Source organism: Amblyomma americanum, chromosome 1, assembly GCF_052857255.1.
Source record: "Amblyomma americanum isolate KBUSLIRL-KWMA chromosome 1, ASM5285725v1, whole genome shotgun sequence".
NCBI lineage: Eukaryota > Metazoa > Arthropoda > Arachnida > Ixodida > Ixodidae > Amblyomma > Amblyomma americanum.
In genome coordinates, this window is record NC_135497.1 from 170,209,017 (window position 1) to 170,221,259 (window position 12,243).

Here is a 12,243-nt window from a genome sequence, read left to right on the forward strand (position 1 = left end):
TACTACTACTACTACTACTAAATGAAGTTCGACAAAAGCATTTGTTGGGCGAGTTGGTGTTTACGATGATCCATAACTACAGCGCAAACGACAGGACAGAGATGAAGAAGGGACGCCACACAGCGCTGACTCACAACTAAAGATTTATTGGATGCCAGCAGAAAAGAACCGTGACTCGTTAGCAAGGGAGATCATTGAAGCTCACTTAATAGGTAGGCTCCCGGAAGAATGCATCAGTGCTTCATCTATCGCGTTGTCAGAAAAAGAAAGACGATACCTTGATTGCGAATATTGACAAGCGCTTGCTCACTGATTATATTGTATTCTCGCGCATGTGATTTGCTTGGAGGCACATGACTGGCACACCAGTATGTAAGTCACGCATGTAAGTGTGGACTGCATTCTTTCTGGCCGCCAGGGAGGTATTTATACCTGCTGGCATCCAATAAATCTTTAGTTGTGAGTCAGCGCTGTGTGGCGTCCCTTCTTCATCTCTGTCCTGTCGTTTGCGCTGTAGTTATGGATCACTACTACTACTACGCTGTGATAAAGCGGCCTGTTTTATAGCTCCCCAGTCCCCACAAGGCCGTTCATGCTACAGAGCTCTCAATGGAAGACATATACTATATTATGCACGGCACGAGGGCGCACGGCTACCCCACCCCATGATCTCAGGTGCGTTTGGGCGCACGGTAAGGGCGACGGGTGGTGTATTTGACAAAAAAAAAGAATGTGACACCTGCTGATATAAATGGATATTTCTTGCTCTTAAAAACAATAGCACCATCCAGTAATTGAAGTCGAAAAATTTTCATAGAGCGTATGCTAGGGAATCGAGCCGATTCCACTCACCAAAAGATTACAGCCAGTGTTCACCCAGGCAAGGGTATGGATGACGCACCGGGGAACACGGCTATGTTGGGGAAGATGCGGCACCGGAGCGCTCTCTCGATCACCACCGTAAATAAGAAATGACGAAGGAGCACCATTGCGAGCTGGTAGCGCTCGAGGCCAAATCTGGAAGGGGGGGGGGGGGGGCTTGCAAGTGGCGCCTCTTCACATACTTAACAATAGCCCGTAAATGGTTAATGTAGTGGTCGTTCTCCTTCTATTCTCGGTCGGACTAAAATGACCCACGGCCGCTGCTCGACCATAGACCGCTGTTATGAGCGAATGGTTTCGTGAAGTCGTGCCACATCTTCTAATATTTTCAACGCAAGTACTCCCAGGCGAAGCTGAGAATTCCAAAAATGTTGGATGAAAACCGGCGGTCAAAAGCTCGCAGGCCATTTGGCGCGAGTGCCCAGAAGTTGTCCTGCTATTGTGTCGGATACTGCGACATTACTTACGCTGAGAGGCTGCGGGAACTATAGATGAACTGCGGTTCTTATTGTGCACAGCCACGGAGCACGACTCAGAGGCTATTCTGCGCAGTCTCCATGTAGCCCACGTGCACTCTTGACAAAGGGTGCATGTTTCAACCTGTGCACTTTTCCTTAAGCGGGCGAAGAGTGGGTTTAAAGGTGAAAATTTCTTGCTGCATTCTCTAAGCCCTGATTCCGTGCGAGCTGCGGTGCTTTTTTGCCCACCTGACTTTCTGATATTAGTATGACCTTTACCATGAGGCTAACCTATAGGAGGGCTCGCTTTGGACTTATTTGTTCACCACGTAAGGACGTGACAGTGCCCCGTATATTCTTTTTCGTGTGCGGATACCATTCCTCTGTCGCACTTGATTAGGGGACCTGATGCATCTGGAAACCAATTTATTTGATCATACAGGTTTATGTCGGGGCCGAAGTACAGTTCTATGGTGACATTATATAATTTCACACAATAAACGCCGACTTTTAGGCTATTTTTATTGTGACTATAAATGCTCCTGCCGAGTTGTTGCAATTTGCTCATCAGAAGTGCAATTGACTGCGCAGTGCACGTGCTGCAAAAATGTTCCGCCTTAGTTTCAGGTGAAGCGAATACAAATTTAGGCGTGATTTTGATCGAAACTACGTGGGATATTCTTTCACTAGCTCAGTCCAGTCTGTTACAGTTAGTTATTAGTCCCTCAGCGTTCAGGAAATACCCAAAGCGAATACTTGTACGTTTGTTCTCCACAGGCCATTTCCTGTTTCTCAGCGCTGAACGCGCCGGGGACAAACGAGTTGGCATCATCGAGAGCGAACTACTGCATTACTCCCCCAGGAGCTGCCTTCAGTTTTACTACTTCGTGGACCCGAAAGGTACGCGCTGCTCTGCGAGATTTAGCACAGCCAGCACTTGCATAAAGCGGCGGTGACCCGGTGTTTTACCCTGCAGGCAGCCAAGCAAACCTGTCAGTTCAGTATGCGCGAAGCGGCAAGGTGTTTCGTCGCATTGGCGTCTTGGCTAAAGGAAGATCTGCGGGATGGCAACTTTTCCGAAGCCTGCAGAGTTGGTTGCCTGCTGCCTATAACGTAAGCATGCCACTTATCGGTATGTGAACTCTGGAACTTGTAACGCTGATGCCTAACTTAGTACGTACAGACAAGGCCAGGATTTCAGGTTTTCGCAGCGAAGACTCAAGCAAACGCCGAAGTTCTCTCATTCCTCATATCTTGCTTGTGTTCACTTTTTGCCCTTTCATAGATAGTGTCATGACGCTTCGGTGGCAGTGATCGTTTACATACCGCGGTAACAGGTCTTGAATATGGTCTATATGGTCTGTGCTGATAAGGGCGTGCTTATCTTCTGAGTACAACCTGATTCGGTTCTCAAGTTTGTTGAAGGCTGCTTGCTATATGTCATGGAATAAATATTGATAGTTACTACCCGGGAAGCGATGGTACTGTATACGAACCTGCAGGTTTTAAGCCTCATCAATTCGTATCCATAAGAGATAGGCTCCATGCTAGCTTGTGATTTACTTTCTCGAATACTCAACTTTGCCACATGCGTTGAATTCGTAGTGGTAGGTAGAACAAGTTAAATCGAGGGGGTTGGAGCGCTACATAAGTTTTTCAGAATGAATTTGCGGGGGTCTGTGGTCGCATTCATGTTACATGCAATTTTTTTTCTCACTTCAACCTCGCAATAAATTAAATTATTCGTGCTTTTTAAGCTTCAGTGTCACATATTTCATAACAAACTTGTATCTGGAGATTTGAAAATCGCTCCCATCGCCATGGGCAGGTCAGAAAGTCAATCAAAACAGCATTACTAGAATTAAAGTTCTCGAGAAACGTCCAACGAATCCCGTGATACATACGATGTCCGGTAGCTATCAGAAAGCCACTGTTTTTTTTTATATGTGCAAGCATGCGTTTGCTTTTTGGCTCCCGTGAAACAAGGACTCTTGAGCAGCCTACAGCTGTGGCAGGACGTCGAGCGTGGTGCGTCAGTATCGCTGCGGTGGGACTTGGGCTCGAGGGATGACTCAGAGTGTCACTTGGTAGGCCGTGCTTCCGGGCTCCGATCTCCATGTCTGGAATTTATGCTCCCCATTCGAACCAGATTCGGATTTCTGGCTACCCTGGCAATGACGAACCAGTCGACGTGGCCATTGACGACATCGAAGTGTTTGACCGTGACTGCCCCGGAAATATGCCTGCAGACGATACACCGGGTGAGGTGGGCCCTGCGGCCGTAATTCACTTCGTTTAAAGTATGTTCAGTGGTACGGCGATCGTATTCACTTCTCTGTATCACCTCGTAGCCATGAGCAGTAGTACTTTCCGTGCAGCATTTATTTTTGTGGAGGCTTTTCGACATCTTGTATTACTGCAATTATTATTGCTTTAAAAGAGCACGAAAAATCATTAGTTTTACTGGGCAGCTGTAAAGCCCCGATTCCTAGCTTTATTGGTGACCCTCTTTCTTCCGGAAGCTTCCAATATCTTCCCTCCTGTATATGGCTCCCAAAACATTTATTAAATAAATCAGACGGCAGTCGATCTGTTATGAGCGCCTCGGCACAAATGGGAGGCAGTGAACCGAAGGAATTGCCGATGACTGGGGTAATAAAGATGCAATAATAATAAATAAACCACCTCTCACTGCGCATGAAGAGCTGCGCCTGAACACTTTCAGTTTTTGGACTAGCGGAAGGGGCCATGCGCTTCCGCTAGATCAAGATCAAAGTAGATCAAGAAGCCATCTGCATCGTGTTAGGCTTTCTGCTTGCGTTTTGTTTGTGCTCATTTTTTTCGTAAAACTTATGTTTCTTTCCTGTCTATTTAATTTATCTGGCAGTCGAAACGCGCAATTCAACATTCTGGGACTGCGACTTTGACATGGATTTCTGCTCATGGAGCCAGTCAGGGAACACATGGATCATCCGGTCTGGTCGAACTGCTATCCTCACCGGCGACGGACCGCACACGGATTCAAAGCTGCGCACTCTGGAGGGTAACATGCTCCTTCTTAATGCTCTTTATTTGTACTACAAATTTTTTATGAAACCTAGGGTACGGCAGTTATTTTTTACAACTGAGAGATGCTTCCATTATTGGTTAAAGAAGAGCCTGTCTTTGTACCGTGAGGTATGGTATGGTGTGGTATGGTATGGCATGGTATGGTATGGTATGGTATGCAGGTGTTATCTGACGTACGGAAGCTGCACGTGGGCTATGAGAGACGTCACGCCGGGCGTTTTGATGAACCTGGAAGCGTCGGGTCGAGTCGGCCTGTGGGGATGAAATTTGCCTGTCGGGCTCATATGTTAGCGCTAGCGACTCGGGCTGAGCGCCGGTCCGAGTCAGTCAGACATCACTGGGTAACCCACCCATTGCACAGCACGCGGGCATGAACCACCACGCAGGGTTTATATGGATTTCAAATTTGCTCTCAGGTCGGCGCGTTCTATAGTTGAAGGAACGTTCACTAATTGTCATTGATGCAAGAGGAAAAAGTGTCGTGATCCTGAAAGGAAGTGTAAGTTAAGAGCGAGAAATTCGGGGTGAATGCAGTATAAGCATTCTATCAGCGCTTTCGATCTGCTAGCGGTGGCGGAAACCAAATGAAATTCTTATCAAACACAACCTAAAGGAAAAAAAGTTGCTTGGAAGGCGGTCATATACGTCCAGAGGTTGCATTCGCACTTGACTGCAATTTTCAGTTTTAGGTAATATAATAATTGTGGAGAGGCAGATGCCCTCATAATTACACTTTCTTGTTTAGTCTCTCAGTACTTAAGCTGTTTACGCCGAGGAAGTCTTCCCATGGTAGTGCACAGATTTACATTACGCTTGCGCGCTGCAAACAGCAACCGCAAAATTAAGGAAAAGGGAAGCAGATTAACTAGCACAATTTTCCAGAAAGCATTTCAAATAACTCATTGATCTGGAGTTTTGCAGCAACAGTTGAATGTACATGCTCCATGTATTCGCTTGAGCCACCGCAAGTACTTATCTACAACCTGTGTCTCTTTCCTAAGGCCTCTTCACGCTCGTTTGGCGCGTTCGCGTTAAGTTGCTAGGAGACAGTGAGTTAATTTCTGAATAGCCTACCATATTATTCGCTCTATTTCCGCGAATCCGCGCATATAAGCTCTTCCGACTTTTGGTTTCTACAAGGATTTTGCTCGAGAGAGCGCATCTTGCTCTTTTTGAGTGTTAAAACGCACCATTACAAACTTTCGACGCCATCAACACTCCTGGAGATAACCGACTGTGCTCACCCAGAATAACAGAAACTCTTTTTTTTTATTTACCAGGAAAGTACGCTTACTTCTCGCCCCAGCCGTCATCTCCGAGCGACATGCTCACCAGTGCTGCTCTGGCACCCTCAAGGAACGACTACTGCGTCCAGTTTTGGTACTTCTTGTACAGCTTGGCTCCGACGCAACTTGTCATCGGTCTTGTCAACGGTGAGGCTGTAGTACCACTGCTCAGCTATTACTCAGTTCAAATTACTTTAGGAGGAATTTTTTTTGTTTAGGCACTTGAAGCCAACATCTGAAGCTTTATTTCAGGTACGAAGGGGGTTTACCTTTCACAAAGCGCTTAACTGCAAGTGGCTAGTTTTCGGTTCAAGCGGAACCGAACTCTTTCAGCACGAGAAAAAAACTTACTGAGAACTCGCTCAGGCGCGACCTATGTGAGTCTGTCCGGATGGCGAAAGCACGAAATGGCGAGCATCCCTAAAGCTTTCAGCCACATTGCAAATCAAGTAGGAAGGAAGACTGCTTTTGTGATGTACTTGCCCTGCTTTAAATCAAGCCAGTGTCCGGAGCTCACGTGGTTGATGATGTATTGTCAGCTTATCCCTCCTGGCGTCAGTAAACATTTCCAACATTTTTAGAAAGAAATCGTGAACATTGGAAACTTGTAAGATAGTGGTATGGAAATAGTGAAGGTGATGGTTCATTCTTCCGATATGTAGCAAAATCTTTGTTTCCATCGCTTGCGTCGAGCAGTTAAGACTGCCATAGAAAACCAAAGGGAAAAGCTTTTGACGGTAGAAAAAACGTTAATAACAAAAATGCAAACCTGCCGACAGGATGTCTGCGGGTATATTGATTGTTATATTATATCCTACAATATATGAAAAAATTGCGTTCATAGACTTTTTCCTGTTCAAAAAATGCTTTTGTCCAGAATTGTTGGGTTTGACAGAGATAAAAGCAATGAGAGCATGCTCTCATTTTTCTTATGGCTATCCCTGCTCATCAGCAAGCGAGCAATTGAAAGGAACAAATTATCTTATAAAAACACTACAAGGGGCAACGCTTTTTCGGAATGTCTCACAAACAAGTTTTATTGAATTTAAAGACGGCTGTTTAAAATTAGTTCCCAAACGTTCAGACCACCTCATACGGGATAAGCATGCTATTTTTTCTGGAAATATTCTGGAAGCGCGTGTGGTCAAAAGATCCTTTGTCGAATAAAATTTGCACACATACTATCTAACATTCGTGATCGCATCGGCATTGCACCACCTGCGACTTGAAAGAAAACTGGTATTGGTATGTGGGGCTCAACGTCCCGAAGAGAAGCGTGGGCTACGGGGACGCCGTAATGGAGAGCTCCGGATTAATTTCAACCACCTGGAGACTTTTAACGTGCGGTGACATCGCACAGCACAAGGGCGTTCTTGAATTTCGCATCCATCGAAATACGACCGCCACGGTCAGGATGTAACCCGCCGCCTTGGGTCATCAGCCTAACACCAAAGCCGCGCAGAGCCACATGGAGGGGGGAAGGGGGGGGGATGACTTAAAAGAAAAGCAGTGACAACATTTTCTTTGTCTCTGAAGAACGGTTGAAAGAGGAATTGCTTAACAATAAAGTTCTCTGCTCACCTATTTTTCTTGAAGCGCGTTTAAGTGGCGGTAGCTTGACTTCTCTGGAACGGCATCGCCATTGTGGTATTTCATGTATTAGGCGCTCGCTGAAACCACACCATCCCCTTTTTGTTCGAGTATTTTATTCCTCAAAGACCGTCTCTCTGCCGTGCACGCGCAGAAGCGTCGAGTAGCGTCGACCAGGTGAGCTGGGCCCAGCAGCGGGGCTTCGACCGCATCTGGCGGAGAGGATCCTTCATAGTGCCGAGTGGGGGCGCTGGCGGGAAGCGGCTGGCCGTGAAAGTGCAGCAGCGCCATCTGGGCCTGGCAGAGATCGCCCTCGATCAGATGCGCGTCGCTCCCAGTGGCTTGTGCACGCACCCAGGTTGGTGGCGCCAACGTTTCAGTGTTAACGGTGTGACAAACAAACCCTCAAAAGTTTCAAGGCACTCTGGTATCATTCAGACCATTCCTGCAGTATTTCCTGGATGTTTCACAACACACCATCTTGTATGACATTGATCGAAACGTAGCTTCAGCCGAGGTTTTTGTGTGCCACAAAATGACGCAACTTAAAATGTGTTTTTGCCCCACTTCACAATAAGCCTGACTATTTTTGCATACTGCTTAATTTATATTCAGGCTTCGTTAATTAAACTTTGAAGCATTGAATTAAGGCCAAAACTTTTTCCTTGGAGAGCTCTACAGCTATCTAGAAAGCGTGTACTTCACCAACTTTCGTATTCAGGGTTAGGTAGCGCGACGGACAGGACAAGAGAAAGAAGGATGCGAAGGGGATGGACGCTAGAAGCAACTGTAGGTTCATTTTGAAACACCCGTTTCACCTGAGCTGTGCGCGCCTTTGTAGGTCATCACTATTATGCGAAAATTACGCTTACAATGTTTAAAATAAAATCATGATCATTAGAAACAACAAAGAAACGAAGTAAAATGGTCGGAAAACGACATTCCACTCAACTCTTGCAACGTGGCTGGAAATGTATACGAAAGCTGTGATATCCAGCCATCACGCGGTCGTCACGAAGAATGCGTATTTGTGTACAAGTCTAACAGAGCGTGACGCTTACGCTCCCTTGCACCTTTTCCTCCTTAATTCTTGCCCGTCGCATTACCTTACCTTGAATGTGTGCAAACAACTAACCTGTAAATATACCCTCTTGAAACTGAGCAATTTTCATCTTGCTATCAGTGCCGCATTGAAAGAAAAAAAATAAAGCCAGGGAAATACCAAACAAGCCGACATGACGACCCACTCACGCGTCGCATTGGTTCGTGAATGAACCAAGTTCTTACCGCTTATCCAGTGAGAGGGCTATGACAGCGATGTAGGAACTTGCCCGAATTTCACCGACCGCGCCTGCGTTAGCCAGCCCCTTGGCTTCGCAGGATTCAGGGCACGTCGATGAATAATCTGCGCTTTCTGATGACAACTGTGACAGCAGCCGGCTGGTAAAAAATTTAAATTATGGTGCCCTGAAGAGACTCATGGGCTATGAGAACCGGCGTTGTCGATTGCTCCGGATTATTTTGCCCGCATAGGATTACTTTAGTCCGCATGCCCTGACAACGCACAGCATGCGAGCGTTTCTGCTTTTCGCCTCCATCGAACTGCTGCCGCCGCGGCTTAGGTACGATCCCGCGATCTTGGGATCAGCAGTACTGGACCCGGCTTGAAACAGTTCCGCTGCTAGTGCCGATGTCATTGTCATTCCCCTGTCATTGAACTGGCTAGCTTGGAGCTCAATTCATTCATGAGTTGCTTGTTCGCGAGCTCTGATGTGGTGGTGCTAAAGAAAAATATCAAGTGACCTGTTCTCGTGTTTCGTGGGTTTGTTTTCAACGCGGAAAAGAACTAATCCGCCACAAACAGCCAAATGAAAATCGGTAAATTACACGTTTCTTAAGACATGGTGCCAGTTTATAATTAGAAGCCTTGCCTTAGCTTCGAAACGTTAAGTTATTGTACTTAATTAGGTAAAAAAGTTATGTCTGCTTTGCAGTGGCCATCGAGCATGCTGGCCACTTTGTTTCGGGTCCTCCCGCAGCGGTATATTTTCAAACCATAGCTTCATAGGGGTGGGACCGACCCCCATCAATGTAACTCTATTTAAAAAGACGTTCCTAGCGCTAGAAATGTGTCGAAGACCTATCCGGCTGTGCATTTGTGATGTTGCAGACAGACAACGGTGTACAAAGTAGCACAAATGCAGCCGAATGTTTCGGTTTTATAACTGTACTGTGTAAAATACTTCTCTTGGAGGGCATTAAATTCACCTTTCGTCATGTTTGCAGCCGGAACTTTGTGTGATTTCGAGGGAGACGGCTACTGCGGATTCCTAGTGGACAGCAGCGGAGGCGGACGTTGGCGCATTGCAGGAGGGAACAGCGACCCAGTTACGCTCAGCAGCCAGTACAGCGACCACACCTTTGGTGCTTCACAAGGTGAGGTCCAAGGCAGAGCAATGGCTGTGCTACAGCCTCAATAAACGAGTGTCGCTCTTTCTTAGTTTGTGAACCAAAGTAGCAACTTGGATCTTTACAATCCTTAATATAAAAGAACGCAAAATGAGTTGCACTTGATGCTGTGCTTGATACCGAACATAGATGCGGTTCGCCTCAGGGCTGGCGCCTGAATAAGATAGAGGTTCTGTATTCCAATCATACTACTGATCCGATTCTATTCACCCTACCTCGCTAGCTCAGATACGCTCCGTCTCTATTATCGCCAGCACTGGAGACTGGTGAGATCACAATATACATTGGAGAACCAAGTAAGCGAAGAAACTTAAAAACGAACAATAAAGAGAGAAGAAATAAGAAAACTGCTGCGCGGTATCTTCGCGCATTATATTGCCTCTTTACTTATCATTTAGTGAGGCGGATGTGCATAAAAAAGTGGTAGGGTTTTAAAGTAGTTAAACTGAGTAGACGTGCGAAAGCATGGGTTCATTCTTTGCTTCTTCTTTCTGGCAGCTGCATGTGCACGCAACCGCATTTCTCGCGCTTCACGTTGACACTCTCTGTACACTCGGCGGCAGCTGGCCCCACGCCCTCCTCCCATTGGCTGCAGCTGGCGCGACGCTCCTCAGAACTTACCCGAGCTTACCCGAGTTACCCCCAGGCTTCACACAAGATCCTTGGTTGGGTTTAGCAACGTTAAGTGCTGCTTTCGATTAATAAAATTACAGCGCTGCAGTCTCAAAAAACGGGCCCTAGTCTATTCCTTTGGCGAGGAAAATCTCGCTTCGAAGGAGGAAGCTGGTGCTGTTATTCTTCGCGGATGGGAAGACGCGGGAGATATTCTATGCGTTAAAACGTAGCGGGGGGGGGGGGGGGGGTGCTGTATTCTAATTTGTTCTTGACGTGAAGTTATTACCTTCACCTTGAATACATTCATCTTTCATAGCCGGAACCCTTATTCATCAAAGAGCGTGATTTATACACGCAAACTTCGTACTAGTCGATACTGCACGTGCGCTGCATTATGTACGAATAAAATAAATCTAGAACAAGTACGCATTTATATTAGAGACTCTCTGAATTAATTAGTCTATTCAGTCAAAGAGCGATAAGAGTTCCACATGCATCACGTCGTCGTGTCTGACCTGGAGGAGAGAATTGAACACAAGCATTGTACGGACTGCTATAATGGAGAATACCTCGTCATATTGAAGAAACTAAGAACACATTGCGGCACAGTTATTTAGCACAACTTGCTAAAATTAAATATATTATGTCATTCATGATTTGCAAACTTTTGTGCACGCGTTTGCGAGATCGAAATGGGAGCTTTCCGACTTATGCATGCTGTGTAGTCAGAATGTCAGGTTGAAGCATGGCCATGACCGTCTCTTCAGCGGACTGATATGACTTTCATCTTTTAACTCGAAAACACTACCGCGGTTTCAAACCAAGCCAAGAATCTTGCGGCGTTCTTGACCTTGAGGGAGCAGAATTGAAATAAATATTGCCGCGACTGGGGTTTCGAACCCGTGTCGGCGCGAACACATCAGCTTCACGGGCCACTGCACGAGAGCACTATGCTATGGCCACAGCCGATCACGCCCTGTGTTGGTTGGTTGGTTGGTTGGTTGGATGGTTGGTTGGTTGGCCTCAAATAAAGATGGCACATACCCACTACGGGGCAGTGACCAAGACACAGGCGGTAAGTTGCTGGAAACGGGAACGTTTAGAGGGGGAAAATGAGTACTAATAGGGTATAGCCTGAGAGGTTGGACGACGCAACGACAGGAAACCTGTTAACTAGGAAATCAAAGACGGGACAATGGCTTTATGTGCAAATTCGAATACAACGCATGTAATGTTTCAATTTCGCACTGACTGAGAGCGGGGAGGGAGAAAAACCCTCTGAATGGGGAGTCGCTCCGTTTCTCGAAGGAAATTTTGCAGAGCAGAGCACGCCCCGTGTTACCTGTAACACACTCTCGCGCCGTGCATTGCACATCGTCGTCTTCATCAACTGCCATCTGCGGCGCGAACAGAACAGATCAGCTTAACCTCGATGAGAGCTTAACCTTAGTCTAATATTTTCGCCGGACGCACCGATCACTAAGCAAAGCAAAACCATGAGCCAACCATGCTAAACACATTCTTTCGCACGTCTACTCGGTTTAACTACGTGAAAACCCTAACACTTTTTTAATAAATGTTATCGAAAAATTACAGTAATAAATACCTTCCTAACTTCGTGTTGCCCAGAGGCGAAGTGACAGCGATAGTTAGAGCTAGCCTGTTACAAAATGCATCGCGCGTATCCCTACAAAAAAAAAAAAGCCTCAAGACAAGAACACGGACAACGGCCGGCTTACCTTTTATGGGAAAAATATGGCACTGTTCACGATATAAACATCACGTAGCCTTTAAAGAGCCTGATAATGCATGTACAAAAAGAAATACGGCTGCTGCGAAGCACTGAGCACTGCGAGACAGGCGCACACGACATT

The 12,243-nt window shown here is 46.4% G+C and overlaps 1 protein-coding gene across 1 annotated transcript in view; it reads left to right on the plus strand.

The window, feature by feature from the left end:
* Positions 1-12,243, plus strand: part of LOC144114179 (MAM and LDL-receptor class A domain-containing protein 2-like) — a 176,769-nt gene that overhangs the window by 97,232 nt on the left and 67,294 nt on the right. The window contains exons 58-64 of the mRNA XM_077647750.1: positions 2,118-2,240; positions 2,317-2,453; positions 3,490-3,601; positions 4,228-4,383; positions 5,690-5,842; positions 7,440-7,643; positions 9,572-9,721. Coding sequence (XP_077503876.1) covers positions 2,118-2,240; positions 2,317-2,453; positions 3,490-3,601; positions 4,228-4,383; positions 5,690-5,842; positions 7,440-7,643; positions 9,572-9,721 — 1,035 coding nt within the window. The remainder of the gene's footprint in view (positions 1-2,117; positions 2,241-2,316; positions 2,454-3,489; positions 3,602-4,227; positions 4,384-5,689; positions 5,843-7,439; positions 7,644-9,571; positions 9,722-12,243) is intronic.